Source organism: Pleurodeles waltl, chromosome 3_1 (assembly GCF_031143425.1).
Source record: "Pleurodeles waltl isolate 20211129_DDA chromosome 3_1, aPleWal1.hap1.20221129, whole genome shotgun sequence".
Classification (NCBI taxonomy): Eukaryota; Metazoa; Chordata; class Amphibia; order Caudata; family Salamandridae; genus Pleurodeles; species Pleurodeles waltl.
Genome location: NC_090440.1, coordinates 162,032,354 through 162,052,824, shown reverse-complemented (window position 1 = coordinate 162,052,824; position 20,471 = coordinate 162,032,354). Strand labels below are relative to the sequence as shown.

The 20,471-nt window shown below is 44.5% G+C and overlaps 1 protein-coding gene across 3 annotated transcripts in view; it reads right to left on the bottom strand.

Moving 5' to 3' along the window:
- ACSBG1 (acyl-CoA synthetase bubblegum family member 1) overlaps positions 1 to 20,471 on the bottom strand; it is a 450,391-nt gene that overhangs the window by 251,398 nt on the left and 178,522 nt on the right. For all 3 annotated transcript variants that reach the window (XM_069222050.1, XM_069222049.1, XM_069222051.1), the window contains exon 2: positions 13,522 to 13,625. In XM_069222050.1, coding sequence (XP_069078151.1) covers positions 13,522 to 13,625 — 104 coding nt within the window. The remainder of the gene's footprint in view (positions 1 to 13,521; positions 13,626 to 20,471) is intronic.

Genomic DNA, 20,471 nt, shown 5'->3' with positions numbered 1-20,471 from the left:
TCACCATAATTGAGTGAAATGGTCCACCTCGCCTCTTTTGCACTTCAGGAACCTTCTGTTTGAATTGAACAGAGCCACCATCAGAAGAAAGAGATCCTGGGCACCCTCTTTCCTACTTAGGCCCCTTAGGAAGTCCCTGCGACTCTCTCTGAGAGACACAGACGATTCTCTAGCATTCAGGAAACAGATGAAGAATCATCTTTTTCCAATTTCTAACACGCTGCCTTGTGCATTGTTTCTTAGCTCTGGGTTTCCTTACGTCAAAGTCAAGATGCTATTTTTAGTGCACTTTAAATCTACACTTAATATAAGTAGCATTAATACTTGCTCAATTGGCTGCAATGTATGGACATTAATTGATCCAATCAATTAATAATTAATTATTGAAAAACACACTTCCTAATGCTGTAAAGCCAAAATTCGCCACTTGTCATTCAGCAAATGCTACTTTGATGCCTGTGAAGTCTGCTCTACTCATTCGTGTGAGGACTGTCCGAAAAAGGATGACCACAAATCCTTTTTCTTGCCTGGATTCCATCTGAGCACCTTCCAAGTGAGCTATTGTCAAGCAAGGTGAGGACTCACACACTGCTAACCTAGCACACCAACGAGCTTGCCAGATGACACTCTTTTAAATACCTGCTTCTGATGACTTGAAGGGCAGGAGTTTGAATCATATCAAGGTCAATTCAGCCTTGTATCTATCCAAGGTCACTAAATTGAGAATATTCAATTTACTGACAATACCAGCTGCTCTGTGTGGTATCTGGTCGCGCTGAACTGGGATAAAGTCATAGGTTTAAGCTGACTGCGATGGAGCACAGGTGGGCAATAGGGACAAGGATCGACCCGCTGAAGATTTTACTCTCTCTGATTCCACATTGGGAGCTGCAGCAGAGCTTTGCATTGGTGGTCGACACAAGGAGACTGCTGTCCGCGTGTGGAGCTGGTCGGGCATCAGGGATGGTCACTGTTTGGCACGCAGAGTCGTCTATGGAGCTTCGCCCTGGCAGTCGACGCAGACTGTCGTTGCTGGCACTGGCTCATGAAGAGCAACTCAGAGATGGGTGTGTCAGTGTCTGAGTGGGTCTGTCATAGGAAAAGCGTTTTCTGTTTTGCCAATAACTTTGGCGCTGTTTGATGAATATTCACAAAATTTTCAAAACTAGTTTGCCAATCCAGCTGCTGTCTTGAAAGTTTTGGGGTGATTCGTCAAGCGGGAGCCGAGAAAAAGGGGGGGGGGTCCCAAAACACTTTTTCACCATGCAATGTTCCCGTAGGGATTTTGAACATGACTACAGCCCAAACCACTGGACAGAATTACACCAAATTTGGCAGAAAGGTAGCTCTTGGTCTACAAAGAGCCCTTTTTGTTATTTAGTATAAATCTGTTTAGTAGTTTTTGAGACATTAAAGGAAAACAAATAGAGCTATCTAGGGAGACGCGGATCCTCCACGGATTCTACAGTCCCTGTGCTGATATGTGAATGGCTGCCAACACTTCAACCAGAAAGTGTTGGGAGCTATTTTATGACTCCTAAAAATAAAGTAAAAAAACAAAAGAAAAAAAAAGGGACCAGGTTAGGAATACCCTGACCCCCTTAGCTCTGGTTCTGCCCCCCCCCCCCCCAAGAAATTCCACCAGGGCAATGCCTGGAAATCGCAAAGGATATGCAAATCTGGGCAAAAATTTTAAAAAATTAAGAGCGGTCTTTCACGCTTTTTTACAGTTTAGCCCCCGGGTGGGCCACGTCCCTGGCGATGCCACATATAAAGCGATTAGTGTGGGGGGCATACGCTGCCCCCTCACTAGGCTCTTTGGAGCCCCAGGGGCCATGACCTCCCGGGAACTTTATTTAAACATAGGAGTGAGGCTGCCCGGGCCTCCCCTTCTCTGGCTCTTCAGAACCCTGGGGACCACCACCTCCCTGTGGCTTGATACAGACACTGGAGTGGGCCAGTCGGATCCTCTATCTATGTTTCAAAAGAACCTTGGGTGCCACCACCTCCCCGGGCCTTAAGTAATACTTTAGAGGGGAGTTGTGCAAACTCCCTGCCCCTTGGCCCTGTAGGACCCTGGAGACCACCACTTCCCCAGGGCCTGAAATCCAAATAAAGGGAGGAGTGCCACACAGCCCACCTCCCGGGCCATATTCGGCCCTGGGGACCACCACTTCCTGGGGGGCCAGCCCCTGCAAACTGAAAGGAGGGGGGCCGTGTGCCCTCCTTCCACCTAAAGTCGTTAATGGCCCTGGGGACCACATCCTCAGGGCTGGCTCCCTATCTCCCAGCTATCCACCCTCGGGAGATAGCAGTTTGCTTTCGCCTGGCAGGAGCTTTGACAGCTCCTGTCAAGAGAGAGCAAATTGTAAGTCTGCTCCCAGTGGGTGGGAGCAGGTAAACTGTTTCCGCTCACTGGGAGCAGACTTTTCATCTATTTTCCTGCCTGCTGTCAAGGGGGGCAGGACACAGATAAAAGGATTGCTCCTGCATGCAAAGAGCAGTATTTTGAGCTATAACTGTAACTTGTGCCCTAAGATAATTATAACTTACGCCTTTGTCATGCACAGCTAATTACCCCACATACTGCATCATTCATGACATCTTCTATGGCGTCATTGATATTATCACTGCAAAATTTGCAATTTAATAATTGATGAGAAAATTGTGCAAGGCAGGGGCACGAGTGAGTTATAGTTATCTTAGGCCGCAAGTCATAGTTAACTGAAATAACTAACTATAACAGCTGAATTTCTAAAGTTTTGTGCATGTAAATTTAAAACCTAACAATAACGTCCCTCTAACCTTTAGTTTCTTCCGTGAATATATATATTGTGAGTGTGTGGCAAAAAAATAATTGAATTTTTTTTTTTTTGCTCTGGGTGGGTCCCTCTTTGTGGGTGGGGACTTTTTTTTTGGGGACTCGGCTCAAGCCGAGTCCCAAGATGGCTGCCAACACTTCCTGGTTTGAAGTGTTGGCAGCCAATTAGAGCTGTGCATTTGCCTGCACAAGCTAGTCTTTGTTCACAAATACTTTGCTGCCAAAGATATACAAATTCAAATTTCCCTAAATTTCTCAAAAACTACAGAACGGATTTACTCCAAATAAGCAAAAGCGTGATCTGCATACCGACAGCTAGCTTTCTGCCAAATTTGGTGTAATACCGTCCTGTTATTCGGCCTGTAGACGTTTCTAAAGAATCCTATGGAAATTAACATAGGAAACGCAATGTTTATTTGGCCCCTTTTTCTCTGCCCTGCTTGACAGATCACCCCGAAACTTTCCATGCGCAACAAGAATCAGTGCAACACTTTCTTTAGAGGATTTCATGAAGATTCGTCAAACGGTGCCAAAAATATATGCAAGTCAAAAAACGCTTTTCCTATGGAAACACGGTCCTAACTATAACTACCTACTGGTGACTGCCAGTAGGTAATACATATAGCTATATATATATATATATATATATATATATATATATATATATATATATATATATATTCCATCCAAATATTAGCAGTGCACTCCATCACTCCTGCTAATATTTGGATGGAATAGTTATTTTTGGGTTTGGTTCACCCAGAGCAGTTGCACCGGTATTTACGAGCGCAGCGCCTGTCAGTGAACCGCTTTGCTCTTCGATATATATATATATATATATATATATATATATATACTATGTAGGTAGTTATAGTTAGGACTATGTTTCCATAGGAAAAGCGTTGTTTAACTTGCATATATCTTTGGCACCTTCTGACGAATTTATATATATATATATATATATATATATATATATATATATATATATATATATATATATATATATATATATATATATAAACAAATATAGAGAGTTAGATATATATGTATATCCAAAATATAATTAAAATATATATTGATATATTGCCTCATTATTGATGATTTGATTGTTTTGAGAAAATCATACTAATCAAACTATAAATCCGCAACGGTGTGTGTATTTTGTTCACTGTAAAGTAAAATAGTATAGTAGTAGTAGAATACGTTTATTCGGAATCAGGGAGCCGGGCCAAGCAAACCAACATGGCGGATGCACCTTAGTGCAGCTCCGTCATGGGCCGCCAACTCGCCAGGAGATATCCTGTGTGCGGTGGCAGCAGCATTCAACTAGCCGCGCACTGGATCCCCGGGAGGACAGAGAGCTGGCCCCGGCCGGAGGGTGAGCTACTGCACCCACACAAGTGTGTGGCCTACCAGTGCGCGCTCCTGCGGCCAGAGGCGGTGCGCCCAGCTACACAGTCGAGAGGATCAGTAGCCGTGATCCACTGCCTCTGGAGTCAGCTGCACTAACCCACAGCGAAAAGCATTGACGCTAGGCCGCCCGACTCCAGAAACCAGGCGGTCATGAGGCACGGCTCGATATGTCCTGGGCCTGATTACCGGTGGCGTTCCGCTGATGAAGAGGACCACTGGATGCGGCCGAGAGAGCACTCCCCACCCTGGGCTGCATCATAACCAGCCATGATCCACATGCCATGGAGTCATAAGGTGAGAGGGATAATTTGGAGCACAGGCCTCGGGAAGCGTGGTGGTACAGCGGAAGACAAAGGGGCCCCCTGAGACAGGCGGCCTGAGTAAGGTGCGGGATCGGATGTGGAGGGGATCAAGCGGCGGTGGCCCTTGGACCATGCAGTGCCTGGAAGAGATTGAGGGCGCCCAAGACCTGGGGTGTGCGGCAGGAGCAGTAGCCTTGCCCCGAGGCCAACATCAACCGGACTGGTAAAAAAGGGAGACCCCCAGAGAGATAACGCAGCCAGCCGGGCCCGGGGAACAGTTGGAGAGAAGGCCCCCGCTAGCTGGCAGCTAATCAGGTACGCCTGAGGCCTTGTGAGAACGCTGTAGACACCCAAATGGACCTTATTGATTGCACCCCCGTAGGAGTGGATGGGAATGACTGTGATGAACTGAACTGTACCAAAGAGTCCCTGAGCGAAACAGCGGTGCCACAGTACTAAGTTGACAGCAGCAGACTAGTGGTGCTTATGCCCTTTGAGCTTGAGATACTCACGGGACCAGCTCCCCGGGGGATCACACCGCACTGGGTCCACTATTGCGCATCTCTGGTATCAGGAGAGACAGGAAAGGGACCCAACCAGGACTTGCAACTACAATGGGCAGACAGCGCCCCACTCCACCGACCTCACAGACCTCAGCATCTCACTCCCGGTGCTTGCGGGTGCAGCATCCCTGGCCCAGGGCAATGCAGATGCCCCGACAATGTCAGATAAATTAGACTAAGTGCTCGCAGACATAGCACAAGTCAAGCAGTCTATGGAAGCCCATCTGGAAACACTGACCACGGAACTTGGTTTCCTACGAGATGACCACCGAAAACTGGTAGACAAGTCTCAGATGGGAAAAAGACCCTCACCAAATTGCTATCACAGATAACGGAAAATCAGTCTGAATTGTGGGACCTTCGCACTCGGATCCAGAGCCTGGAGATGAGAGCGGATGATGCAGAAGGCCACTCCCGAAGAAATAACATCAGAATCATCGGGATGCCTGAGGGTGCAGAGGGGTCGGACACCCTAGCCTTTCTAGAAACCTGGTTCCACTCTTTCACGCCAGACTCGGACCTTACACCATTCTACACATTAAAGAGGCCACATAGAGACCCCGCTCGCCTGCCACCCCCGGGTCATCTCCACATCCCATGCTAGTAAAACTTCTACACTAGTGGGACAGAGATGCTATCTTCGAGCGGCTATAAAGGCAGCGCCTCATCGGCTTGAAGACAAAACGTTGATGCTGTTCCCGGGCTACATCAAACAGGTTCAACAGCGTCGCTCCGCATTCCTGGCAGACAAGCGCAGCCTCCGGCAATAGGGACTACAGTACTCTCTACTCTTTCCAGCCCATCTGCAGATCATTGTAAACAACAAGACGCACTTCTTTACGGATCCATCAGCGGTGACGCAATGGTTGGACCACCGAGACAATGACATCTCAGTACATGGTGGTGGGGGACCCCCGATCTCACCGCCTTTGGCGGAATCAAACGACACGGCTGCATAAGAGGGTGGCCTCCTGGGGAATCCCAGCTGGCTCTCCAGATTTGGAACAGATCAGTAAGGAGAGAAAAGCGGCGCTGACTGCTGCGGCCACCCTGAGAGCGACAACCCCAACAACCAAAGATGACATGGGTCATCACCTTTTCACGACAGATGATTAGTCCACGGACTCAACCATCTCAATCTAAGAGACTGGAGCGCCGCACCCCTGTTTGGCGGTCCCTGCCCGGGGTAGCGTGGGAAAGGCTGCACATTTGGAAACAGTGGGGAAGGCATTTGACATTTATGAGGACTGCTACAAGCATAGCGCATATTACACTGAGGCCTCCCCCCCATTGTTGCCAGTCGCCAGACCGAGTGCTCCATTAACGAGTATAAACTGAACTGCTCAATCTGAAAATGTAAAGCAAGGCTAACAGAATTGCCCTATTTCCCAGTTACCCTGCGCTACAGAAGACACCATACATAGAAGTATACATGGCTCACACCCACACCACCCCTGCAGCACTGGCCACTACACCCCTAACTCTAACAGTTGACATCATGCATTCTCAGCTTGAGTGCCTCCCCCGTTGCGAGGGGCGCCCCCCATTTGACAACCCCCTACTACTGTTTTCTCCTAAGATATGTGATTATTCTCCATCCGGACAGCAATCTATCAAGTCATTTACAAGACAGGAGCACATGACAGTGCGCAAGCAGCTAGTATAAGTATAGGCGTATACAGAAGGGACCCCCTCATTTTACCCCCAAACAAATCCACATCAGCTCAATGAACACCTACAGCAGTCCGCTTCCTCACACTTAGCGTAAGGGGCATGCACACTGAACTGAAGTGCTACACAGTCTACTGCTATGTCCGTCATAAAAACGCCAACATAGTATTACTACAAGAGGCACATATCACTGAGGAGGAGGCACCAAGGCTCCGCTGCCGTGGAATTCTTCGTGCTACCACCTATTCTGCATTTGCACAAAGGGCACTGATCTGGGTGCGGCCAGGCCTTCCATTTCAGGAAACCAGGTCATAATTGATACTGAGGGCCGCTTCTTATTGTTAGAGGGCTGATTAAATGGGAAACCACTCTTGATAAGCAGCATATATGCCCCTAACACAGATCAGCACCATCTCTGAGACAGCCTGTCGACACACCTCGCCCATTAGACACATCTCCCATGGCTCTTGGGAGGCGACTTCAACCATGTCCTGGACATCTTCCTGAAGAGATCCCACCCCTGCCCCGTACACTACTGTGTCGTCAAGCGGCGCATCTCACAATCTGGGCTGAACAGTGTCTCTCAAAGATATCTGGCGTGTGTTGCACCCACATGACAAACATTAGTCCTATTTCTCCATACCCCACCACCTCTATGTCCGGTTGGACCATTTCCTGAGCTCTCATACTATAATCCCACTGGTGACACACGGCGACTACCTAGGCAGAATCGTGGCAGACCATTCCGCCCATGTGGTGGACCTGCACTGGTTACCACCGTGACCCCCTGTTCCCCTCTGGCATTTTAGAAGTGATGTGTTGGAAGACTCTGCTCTTACGCATGCATTAGACACCTACATACAACACTATTTCGCCGAAAACCATAACACAGCGGGGACTCGTGCTATAGAATGGGACTCCTTCAAAGTTGTCACACAGGGAATATGCATCAAAGAAGTCACGAATGTCCACAGAACATTAGAACGTGAGTTGGATGAGGCGGAGGTGCGCCTGGCTGAGTTGGACAGGCACCCTGATTCTCCTATGGACACCACCACACAGCAAATTCGGGTGCGTGAAGCGCTCCTCACTCAATGGGAGTGCCTGCGGCGCTTCAACTTTACAGCCCATGCAGCATGAGTACACCAGGAGGGAGACAAGTCTGGACGAATGCTCGCCTGGCTAGAGCGACAAGATACAAGCACCACCACAATTACAGAAATACGCTGTCAGTCGGGAGAGACACTTAGGGATCAGGAATCAGTCCTGCAAGAATTTGTGTTCTACTATGCACAAATATATGATGCCCCAACTGCGGCCTCTACCCAGGCCGTCACCGACTTCCTGTCACAAAATACCATTCCATGTATCCCTGCAATCATCAGGAGGGACCTAGAAGCCATAATTACGGAACAAGAGGTCCATCAAGCAATTAAAGACTTAGCCAGAAATAAAGCCCAAGGTTTAGGTGGTGTGCCGCTGGAGTTTTACTCCACATTTGCGACTAAGCTCAGCCCGCAGCTTGTGGCGGTCTACAATGAAGCACTGCAGCGAGGCACTGTGCCCGGAACACTCCGAGAATCTCTCCTTAACCCTGATCAAGACCTGATTACCCTGAGCTCCTACCGACCGATAGCTATTCTGGGAGCAGACTAAAAAGTATTAGGCAAAGTTCAAGCAAGTCGTTTCGCACAAATAGTTCCCACCCTAGTGGATGAAGCCCCAAATAGATTTGTCCAGGACGCGGAATACCCTGCAAAATCTCCGCCTCCTGTTTCACATACAGGATCAACTCCAAGATTCTTTCCCACATGCAGAAGCCCTTATCTTGGATGTGGAGAAGGCGTTTGACACGCTATCGTGGGAATACTTATTTCAGGTACTGACATGGGTAGGTGTGGGAGAACGTCTATTGGCATATACCGCCTCCTCTACAATGCACCCTCCTCCTGGGTCTGGCTGGGTCTTTTAGTTTCCAACTCGTTCCCAGTTCAGCGAGGCACTCGCCAGGGTTGCCCACTATCCCCTCTCCTGTTCATATTGGCAATGGAGCCTGTGGCGATCCGATTGAGACAGAAGGGGGACCCCTGCGACTGGGTACATGTGACCTCGTTGTATGCAGATGCTATGTTGGTATATTGCTGGGATATCAACATGCCCCTCACCTCGCTATATAACACGTTGGAGGAATTCACTGTTGCTTTGGGCTCACGAATCAACTGGGCCATGTCAGTGGTCTACCCTTTCCACTCAGCGACCCCACGCCCTGATGTTCAATTAGGCTTCGCCCTCCTTCAGTGGGGCCACAGGTGGTTCGATATCTCATGATCCGACTATATCAAACCTCGGAAGACCTATATGAGGGCAATCTGCATAGAGCGATGGCAGGCATCAAAACACCGACGGCATTCTGGCAGTCCCTCCCCTTACCCCCCATAGGAAGAATAGCACTCACAAAAATGCTCATTCTCCCTAGACTGTTATATTACTTTGCGAACCTCCTAGCTGTCCCCCGTGCTTTCTTCATAGAGCTGGATACATTGATGGGAACTCTAATCTGGGGCTGACAGCGCCATAGATTGGGGATTTCGAAGTTGCAACTCCCCAAGACCAAGCCAGACTGGGAGCCCCAGTGTTTGAGGCTTAATTTCTAGCAGCGCAGCTCCAATGGCTGTTGCAGTGGGCAGGTCCTTAGGGCCCTCTCAATACAATCACTGTCTGCGGCCTCTTGCTTCCGAGGCTGATGCCCCCGCTTCCTGCCCATTGCAGGTCTCAGGAGCCCGCACCTGCATGCTACGGATATATTGACTCTCCTGAGACCACCCGTGCTATGCAGCTAATATTCCACTGGTGGGACTGCCCCGGCCCCCAGGCCACTACACATCACGCCACTTAGTGGAGTGGACAGCCAATGACGTTGCAGTAATGGGCAACCTATATCTTGATGGCCGTTTATTCACATTCGACCAGCTCATGAAGAATAACAATATATCACCAGGGCAATTTCTCACCCATCGACAACTATGCGCTACCATACGGGCACTCTGGGGACAAGCGGACACTGAACCACAGCACCATTCCGTCATACAAACAATGTACACCAAGGGTCCTGGTCGCCACCTGCTACATAGAGCCATACTTGACGTTCACTGTGTATCCCTAGATTCGCTCAGGTGCTGATGGGAGACAGACCTGGGCAGGGAACTAACCAATAGGGTATGGGGAACAGCACTATCCCATCCCAGGAAAGTCTCCTACAACTCCTGTTTCAAGAATATACAAGTTTACCTCCTACACAGAGCGTACCTAACCCAGCCAGTCTCAATAAATACTATCCCACAGCACACCTCACATGCCTACGCTGTCCCCAAGAGGAGGCGGATCTGGGCCACATGCTTTGGGATTGCCCAACACTTCACCCTTACTCGTCCTCAATACACACTACCCTACTGGGACTGTTGGAACTACCAGACTTGAACACATGGGAATCCAGCACCCTAGGCATTTTTAAACGGAAGAAAACACATAAAGTGCGGTCTCGCTTCCCAGCTTCAACCCCCTTCCTGGCAGTCAGCACAATCACGCTACACTGGCGATCACCTGTCCCACCCCTGGTGTAGGCCTGGAGGGAGGCCGAACATAAATGGGGAGCAGCGGAGGAGGAAGCCCTACGCTGGGAGGAGGTGGGGGGCCTCTGCCCTCGGCCCATCTCACAAAATTGGGCAACTATTCTCGCTCATTTCGGGCAGCATTCCCGTGACGATACCAGACCTCCGTAAGCTGTGACATTTTATGGAAGCTGGACACGTGACTAGTCTGCGTGACCTCCAGGTAACACTTTCTGGTATACAATCAGAGATGCAGACCCCCCCTATCCTTTTAGGGACCCCCCGCTTCCGATTTAATCGATACGAGCGTCCCCAACCAACATGCCCCCCACCTGCACCCCTACACATGACATACTGAAAACCTACAACTTATGACAATGTGCTGATTCTACCCCATATGTCTATAAACAGTTAACTTCCATCTCCCTTAGTCCTACCAAGTTCTGTGATCTTTGAAGCATACATATTGTTTATAACTTGACGTGCATTCCCACATCATGTAGTATACACACATAAAACAGCGCACAATAATGTTACAGCACAAATTTAACTCTTTGCATTGTGAACAAGAGCGAATAGCTGTCCTCCCACCTGGAAATGCACAAAGCACTGAACTGTTTAAAACGTAATTGGTTCATGCCTAATGTTTGTACCTTGTTTCAATAAACCAATAAAAAGCAATAAAAAAAAAAGTTTATTCGGATTCAGAAATCCATAAACAAGCATCATAAAAATATTCCTCATAAATATACAGAATAAAAAGTGATCTTGCAAAATTAAAATATCATAAAACAGAACAATGAACTTAAACACAGTTGTCTACAGCATTTATAAATCACATGGGAAAGACATAAATTAATTTTTATCTTGCAGCAGTTAATACAGTCATAAATAACTTTGATTAAAAAAAAAACTTTTTCTGTGGCTAAAGGTTGCAAGTACAAAAAGGCAGGCCTCACCTGAGTAAAATACTCAGTTACAAAAAGGGGGCTTTATATATCTATGCCTAAGGGGATATAAAAAGGGCATTTCAGTACACCATGCATAGTATCATTAATAGAGACCATATCACAAGAGCCAGCTGGGAGGTCAGAAGCTTTACACCATGTCCCAGCTGGGGCAATCAGCTGATGGAATAGGTCAGTCCTAAAATAAGTAAGTAATCAACATGAACCACTGGGCATATTCAGAAACAAATACACTCAATATCAGGCACAGTTTTTATCACAGCAAATTTCTTAAAAGACAATTTTTGTAGGGCAGAAGCTTCCCTGTCTGCAGCCACATTCTTAAGAAAAGCTTCCCTCAGCCAAGCGACATCCTGCTTGCTCAGGCCTCCCCAAGGCTTTAAAATTATCCTTAACACACCACAACCAAGGTATATTTGCCATGCCATCTAATTGCATACAATCCTCAATAATTGCCCTATTAAGACTTAATTCATCCTTCCCCCAGTTAGCACACCACAACATGAGTGGGCACAAGTGGATATAATCACCAATATAACCCACTCTCCGCTCTTCATGAAGAATCTCTGACGTGGTACCTTGCCCAACACCCAAGAGGCCCTTTAAAAAATTATTTTCTGCCACTCCCAAGGCATCTAGGTTCACGTAACCCCAGATGTATCAACCAAAGGTGGCCATAGGTAACCATGTGGCATTATGAATCTCCAACATAGGCCTCAAGGGTTTGTGACCTAATCGCAAAGAAAAATCACATACATCCGCGCAACCCTTATCAATTTACCCACTTTCTTCTTATTAAGTTTAGAATCCATTAAAGCTCCCAAATAAGTAAAAGGCTCCACTTTACTTAAAATAATATATAAAATGTTTAAAAAATCACAGTAAATGAAAAAAAAGGTTTGTGGATATTAGTGGGTAAGTGTTTTCTGAGGAGTAGTGTCCAGTGAGAAATATACAAGCTAGGTAGGAATGCATTTCTACTTTAGATTTTTTATTGCTTCATTTCTGTGAACTGGGTGGGACACACTGGGGAGAAGAGAGTAAAGCTTCCCCTGTATACTTTAAAGTGTGCACTTTGATTCAGTGAGAGATCACAAGGAAGGGGCCTTAACACATCTTAGGAAGAACTGATAAAGGAATCATAAATAGTAGGGTTGGGAGCCCGAGATTAACCTTTTGATGCACATATCACTGTGGCTGATATCAAGGTGTGAACTCTAGTTACTCCCACAGCCTGCGTTGTGGGACTATCAGCTTCAGAGTCCCTTCTGCTGTGACCGACAGCTTTCAATGAGGAAGAGGGAGAGGAGAAGAATGTACTTGAAATGAAGCAGAACCTCAAAATTCCAACAACCCAGACCCTAGATCACACCTGGTGTCTCGAAATGGGACTTCAAAAATGGTCACCTGCCAAGCAGCTAGATGGGCTCTATGAGGAGGGGAAGCTCTGTAAGACTGTCTGTGACTATGAGTGGGTGCTAAGGCCTGCTACTCTCCCTGTAGGCTGTGTCATCACCACCACCTGCCCTAAAGCCTGGAGCACCAGCGCCTGAATGCTTACAAAGACCGGTGTCCCCTGTGAGGAAGAGGAGAACACCTGGAGGGAACAAGTTCCAGTGGGGAGCTCTGTTGAGTGGACCTCGGTGCAAGGTGTGAGGGAACAGCTGCTGCACTTGGGTCGTTGCCCGTGTGCAGAACAGAGTCAGTGACCAAGAATACCAAGAGAGGGCACTGTCAACAACCTGTTTAGGAGACATTGTGCATGATTTAGATTTCGGTAGAGATGTTACTCTGTCTCAACAGTGACGGATATTCCGTCCACCAAAATCTGAATCCCATTGTTTCCTACGGGATTTAGGTTTCAGCAGATGGAATATCCATCACTGTTGTGACAGAGTACCCCTCTGCCAAAATCTAAATCAGGCCATTTGTTTGGTACAAATTCCATTAAAAATCATAAAACGCAGAACTGTAACTGAGCAGGCCACAAAACACAACCCTCAGGTGTAGCAGTGATTCACACTTTGCAAGATTATTTTTTTCTGAAAATCTGATTCCGCTGGACCACTACGGGGCATTGCGGTTTCAAAGGCCCCAGCTGTTGAGAAATTCCCCCATTTCTCTACACGTTAATCCGTGGTACATCACTGTATTTTCAAAGTGTTCAAGTCTTACCTGAAGGTTCGTCAGGCCTGGTCTGTGTGTCCTGCTTCACATGCTGTGACGACTCAGCAACTAATGGCGGCTCTGCTGACATTTTCTGTATGCCTGCCAAAATACTAACACAATATCATCATGGTCAGCAAAAATGAAATAAAAATATACACATTAAATTAAATGTACATTGTCTAATACATAAAGCATACAAAAATGTTACATATGTTGTTTGAACTGTTGGGAGTTATACATGTAACAAATTGCATGGTGCTGTTTGAACTGGTTGGGGGTTGATTATTGTAACATGAATTATGTGCGTGCAAGCTAGGGAATGTCCTGGGGGCATAAATGGTGGGGATAGAACTTTGAACGGCATTCATGAACTTGAAGCGGTACTCATAACATTTTAACTGAGTAATAGACAACTGAAGCATTTACATTGAGGACTTGTTTCTGCTGTGGGACCCTTTATCCTCTTAACACTGGTGATGAGGATGGGTAGCCATGGCCTTTAATTTGGATCCACGTTGATCATGGAGGAACGACTGCAGGAGATCGTTGATTTAACTGTATTGGTTGCCGGACAATGAGGGAAAGTATTTGCAAGACGTGCTTGCATCCTGAGTAGCACCCATACATGATGTATTCTGCAGGCATAGCAGGAACAAATTTCTGCACTTTTGAAATGATCGGCACCCGCCTTGGGTGCGAGATTCCGTTTGCGTCATCTCAAGGAGTTGCTGGTTGTCAGCGGTTTGAATGCATTTCACTGCAAAGCTTCTTGGGCTGGTGTGACATCCTCACACCATGCATTAAAAATGTAGTGGTCATTTGGGATTGCTTCTGGGTATGAAGAGGAGGCGAGTGGACGCTTCCAATTTGACAAGCACATTGAGGGTGATGCACACACCCAAGTAATTATTAATTACGTTTACTTGCCGGTTTACAGTAATGCGCATACATAAGTAGGAATGAAACAGTGAAGTGCATTTTTATTGTATTCTAAATTGTTCTTTTGCCTAGTAACTGCATATACTGTATTACAATCATCTGTGGGAAATGTTGCTATTTTATATATATAATTAAGCATTATTATCTCAAACATTGCACCATCCCCTCTCTTTCTGCTAGCACCTGGGAACCTCCCATGGACTGGGAAACTTGGAAAGCAGTGTTTCTTGCGTATGTAGAATTTTTGGAAGGTGTCTCTATTAAAGCACTATTTAGGTGGTTTTGGGCTAAATGAGTATAAAAATCTACCAGGCTTACTTAGTGCTGGTGGCTTGAATGTTTATCAGTACGTTTCAAAATATACTTAAGATATGGAAAAAAACAATTGTTGTTATGGAGAGATTTAAATTTTATTGCAGGAAGCAAAATGTCAATGAACCTATCAATTTGTTTCAAAGTTACAGTCACTTGCTTCAACTTGTGATCTTGAGCATATTAGGTATCAGCAGGTATTAAGAAATCAGATCATGAAGAAAGTCACTAGTAAGAAAGTCCAGGAGAGGTTGTGGGCTGGTCTGGATAGGTCACTTAATGCGGTCATTGAGACTGCCAAAGCAAAAGAACATTTCAAATGTTTTTTTACAAGAGATAAGTGGTCCACCGAGTGGTGGGATTCATGTTGTCACGAAACATAATGACAAATTTAAAAACATATATTAAAAAAGGAAGAGGTCAAGAAACTATAGCGTGTTGTAGGTGCATAAATCCTTCACATTTCAGTCATTTTAAAGGTTGCCCTGCCATGGGTAAAGTATGCTATAAATGCATTAAAAAGGGCATTACAGTAGAGGGTGTAGATCTAAAGTATGCAAAAAAAATCTGTAAATGTATGTGAGGACCAGTTAGAATTTGAAGAAGTGGCACAAGATTCAAATGCTATGTTGAATGTAAGTGATGGATCGGTCAAAAAAGAGTTTCCTTCTTGCAATATAGATACTGATGGTAAACAAATTTCTGTTCTAGTTGATTCCTGTTCTTGGTACACTATTATTGACCAAGGGATTATGGATGAAGTATGGCCTGATAGATGTTTACTACCACCTGATGCTGCTCCTGGGGGATATACAGGACATAAAATTGATTTGGGAGGATAGTTTTGGTGAGGGCTGGATTGTTTGGGTTGCAGTGCTAGAGGAAAAGTATATGTAGCATGAACGGGGTGCACATTATTTGGATGGCCTCAACAAGTTGAAATGGGCATTAGGCTGGATCCTAAGTTAAGTACACCTGTCTATGTAGTTGAAGAATGGAAAGGCAGTACTTGTGGAAATTCAACACAAGTGAATGAGTTTATGTCACAATTGTAAAAAAAATATGGGTTTTTAGTGAAAATGTAGGTGAATATAAAGGTTTTAAACATCATACAGTTTTGAACAGTGATGCAATACCTGCAAGACATAAGTTCAGAAGTGTACTGTTTCCGTGTAGGGAACAATCTACAATGATACTAAAGGATTTATACGAAAAAGGTGTAATTGAGCCTCTAGAATCATCTCCTTGGATGTTCCTTCTTGTTATTTTAGTGCAAGTATCTGGGGAATAAGGCTCTGCATTGGCTTACGCAGTATTAATAATGCCATTTGGGTGGACGCCCATCCCCTGCCAAATCTACATAAAATGGTATCAAACTCTGGCCGGTGCAGAGGTCTTTTCTAGCCTGGATTTAGCTAGTGCATACCACCAGGTCAAGCAAAAATGCTAACATCATTCATTACACTGGAAGGATTATTATTTTATTGTAGAATGCCATTTGGTCTAGGCAGTGCAGCCTCTGCTTTACAGCCTTTAATGAGATAAATGCTTGAGGGAGTACCTAGGGTAATTGCCTTCCAGGGCTATTTTGGTATATGGGAGCAATCTCATAAGTGGCTCAGCTATCAGACCAAAATGTAGTCATGTCAAAGGATTTTGAAAGTGTCTTTACCAGACACCGAAGAGCAATTGATCGCCTTTTTAGGTTTAACTGAGTTTTATGCTAAGTTCATCCAAAACTACGCTGAGAAGGTGAAGCCTTTTAGGGAGCTGTTGAAGAAGAATGCAAAATTTGAGTGGAATGAAGCAAGGACAGGCTCCTTCAATGAGTTAAAAGAATTCATAAGCAATGTACCTTGTCTTAAACTATATGTTGTGGGAAATGAATGTATAGAAGCTGTGGTACAAGTCACTGCAGTCTATAAGAAATCTTCATGCAGACAGAAAAGGGAAGAGAATAGATAGTGTCATATGCTTGAAGAACACTCCGTGGAGCTGAGCATAATTGCTCTGTAATAGAGAGGGAACTTCTTGCGTATGTGTGGGATTCGGAACACTACAAAAACGCCTTTGTGGGGGATTTATTTTGATACAAAAACAGATCATAAACCATTGGTGCACATTTTTATCTCCAGGTGGAGGACGTGTAATGACTGCTAGATTGGCCAGATTGGCATCCATAATACAAGTGTTTCAATACAGAATTGATTACATTCCAGTGAAAAACGATATTCATGCAGATTGCATTTCAAGGTTACCAATGTCTTTTGCAAACCCGGTTGATGAATCGGATGAAGAACATAAAGTAGTATTTACAGACGCTGATGTGAATTTGACAGTTATAGACAATATTGCCACTCTTGAATCTGAAAGGGGTGATGAAATGAGGAAAGACTCCGTTTTGAAGTTGCTAACTGAATTTCTGGTAAGTGGATGGCCTGAGGAACATAAGGTTCTGGGAGAGTTGAAAGGGTTCTTCAAGGTACAATAGACGTTAAGTGTGGAAATTGACTAATTATGAGAGGTGACAACTTCATTCTTCATTTTGGTCTCAGGAAGAAATTAATTGATTGTGCACATCAAGGTCATTTGGGAATATCGAGAACCAGGAGACGTATCAGAGACAATTTTTGGTGGCCTGGAATTGATGTCATGGGTGATCAACTTGTAAGATTGTGTAGTGACTATGCGTTTAGTGATGAGTCAGCCAAACCACTCATTCCTGATTTGTGCCCAAGTGAATTTCCCGAAGGACCATGGGTTAAATTGGACATAAACGTCATTGGTCCTTTTGCAGTCTTACCTAAGTATGAGGCATTTGGGACGGTTCTCATAGATTACTTCTCAAAGTAGCCAGAAGTCTGACTGGTTAAGGAGGTTACATCGGCGAGTGCGTTAGAGTTCTTGGATGAGTTGTTTTGAAGAGAGAGAACGCCACAAGAAATTGTTTCAGACAATGGTCCGCAATTTACTAGCAATTATACTCAAAATTATTTATCTAGATGTAGTATCATTCATAGGGGGATCTCTGTATTACATCCAGAATCCAGTGGTCAAGTGGAGAGATTTAACAGAGTGGTGAAAGATGCTATTCAGTTATCTGTTAATAGAGGGTTACGTTTGAGGATGGCATTGCAAGCAGTGCTCTTAGAGTATAGAACCACTCCCTATTCTTTGACTGGCATTAGTCCACTTGCATTGTTGAGAGGGTGTAAACCAAGTCTTGTACCATGGTGGTTGAAGAATAAGAAGAGCCATGATACTGAAGTAGATTTCAAGAAAATAAGGAGGGTGGTAGAGGAATATAAGCACAAAATGAAAGATGGATATGAGAAAAGGCATTTGTAGCAAAGTGAAAGTGAATGTTTGTGGCTTTGTTCTTCTCAAGAGAAACACACCAGTAAGCAAGAGATCAGTGTGCTGGTCAGATCAGATTAAACCTTTGGAAGTGTTTGGAAATGCTGTGCATTTATTTGGTGGAACAGTGTGGATTTTTTTTGGTATATGTTTCATTAGTTTCATTTCAACAGGTTCAGTAAACATTACAGTCACAACAACCACTCACCCCCCATTTTCCCATGGTTAGACATTTGTCCCCACTATTACAGAGTCCATGTCAGTATCAGGAACAGTGTGGAATCTTAAATGTGTTTTCTCTATTCAAAGAGAATATAGAGGAAGGAGGAAGACGTGGGGAGGATGAAGCGGAAAGTAGAGAAAGTGACAACGATGTTTTTTTTTCGATGTACCAAATACGGCATGTAGATTTGGAAACAATGATGGAGTAACACCATCCACAAGTGCACCAACTAATCCGTTTCTCTCAGGAAGATCTAATGCCAATAGTGAATGTACAACAAGTAGCAGAGTATGCAGATTACTTGTAAGGTTCAAAGACTATGTTCTGTAATTACTCATAATTAGTTGTCTGTATTTAGTGATTACTCGCTGGAACTATTTTTCATTGTGCGCTTTAACTTTTTTGGGGGGGAGATATGTTACATATGTTGTTATTTGAACTGTTGGGAGTTGTATATGTAACAAATGACATGTTGCTTTTTGAACTGTTGGCGGGTTGACTATTGTTGCATGAATTATGTGCATGAGAGCTAGAGAATGCCCAGAGGGCATAAATGGTGGGGATAGATCTATGAATGGCATTCATGAACTGGAAGTGGTACTTGTAACATTTTAATTGAGGAATAAACAATTTGAGCATATACGTTGTGGACTCGTTCTTGATGTGTGACTCTTTATCCTCTTAACAAAAAGTATTTAAACTTTTGTAACATTGATGTTCACGCATCTCTTTTCATAATGTCCGTCAGGCATGTTTTCATCTCCCCTAGACACAATATGATGTTCTATTCAGTTGTATTCCGTTCTAACCTACACAGTCAAATGAAGAATATATGGGATAAAGAAACTCCCTACTATACTTCGTAAGAATGTTAAAAGTCACACAGGAATTCTGGGTAAACAAGGTCAAAGGTTGACTTTCTTTACAAAGCCACAGAAATCCGAAGTAATTTACTAAAATCTTATGAAGTGCAGTGACTTTTTTATTTCTTATAAACAAGGCCATCGTGGTCACTTAAATCCTTAGCCTGTTATTCCTTCTTCAAGAAGACAGACGAAGGTTGCAGTTATTTAGAAGAAATGTGCCATCTTTACTGTTGAAAACATGTTATTGCTCAGATAAATGTTATTTTCAAGAGCCGTTGCAGTTTAGAATGTAAGATAACATGCAGATCCTGTTTTCTTGTAAAGAAACTTCAGCAGTGCAACAAATGAACCCACTGCTGTAAATCTCTCCTTATCTGCTAAACAATAAAAGGTCTTATAGAAAAAATAGTTCAAAAGAAATAGCTGAAAAGATAATTGTTTATTTCACAGTTCAATCGGAAGCGGGAATTATGCTCACGTTTTAATACAGTTATTTCAGGCTTCTATTAAATAAGTACCCAAAAAAGATATTGCAAGTCTCCAATGTGTGCTTGCTCTTACCAAAATGTACTTTAAGATTTTTCAGTAGTATAATTCTAAAACCATTCACTAACTATGCCAGTTTGGTAAGAGAAAAAAAAAAAACTTGATCAAATGGGAGTGAAAATTACTGAAAAACTGACCATCACTAGTGTTGGACCTGATAGCCTTAGGATGTTCTTCCCCCCAATGTTTTGCCTGCCTCCCTTTTTTGTCTGATCTCGTTTTTGCTGACTAGGACTCTGTGTACTTTACCACTGCTAACCAGTGCTAGAGTGCTTGTGCTCTCTCCCCTAGATCATGGGAATATTGGCTTAACTCCCAATTGGCATATTTAATTTACTTATAAGTCCCTAGTTCCTAGTAACGTGCACAACATGTGCCCAGGGCATGTAAATTAAATGCTACTTGTGATGCTACAGAACTGGTTGTGCCACCCACATAACTATCCCTTTAACCATGTCTCAGGCCTGCCATTGCAGAGCCTGTGTGTGCAGTTTTACACTACCATTTGGACCTGGCAAGATAAACCTCTTGCCAAGCATAAACCTTCCTTTTTAATACATATGTCACCCCAAGGTAGGGCATAAGTGCCCCAATGCACAGGATGTAATGAATTTAAAAGGCAGAGCATGTACTTTTAGATTTTACATGCCCTGGTAGTGAAAAAGTTGTACACTACATGTGCCGAAGGCATGTAAATTAAATGCTACTTGTGG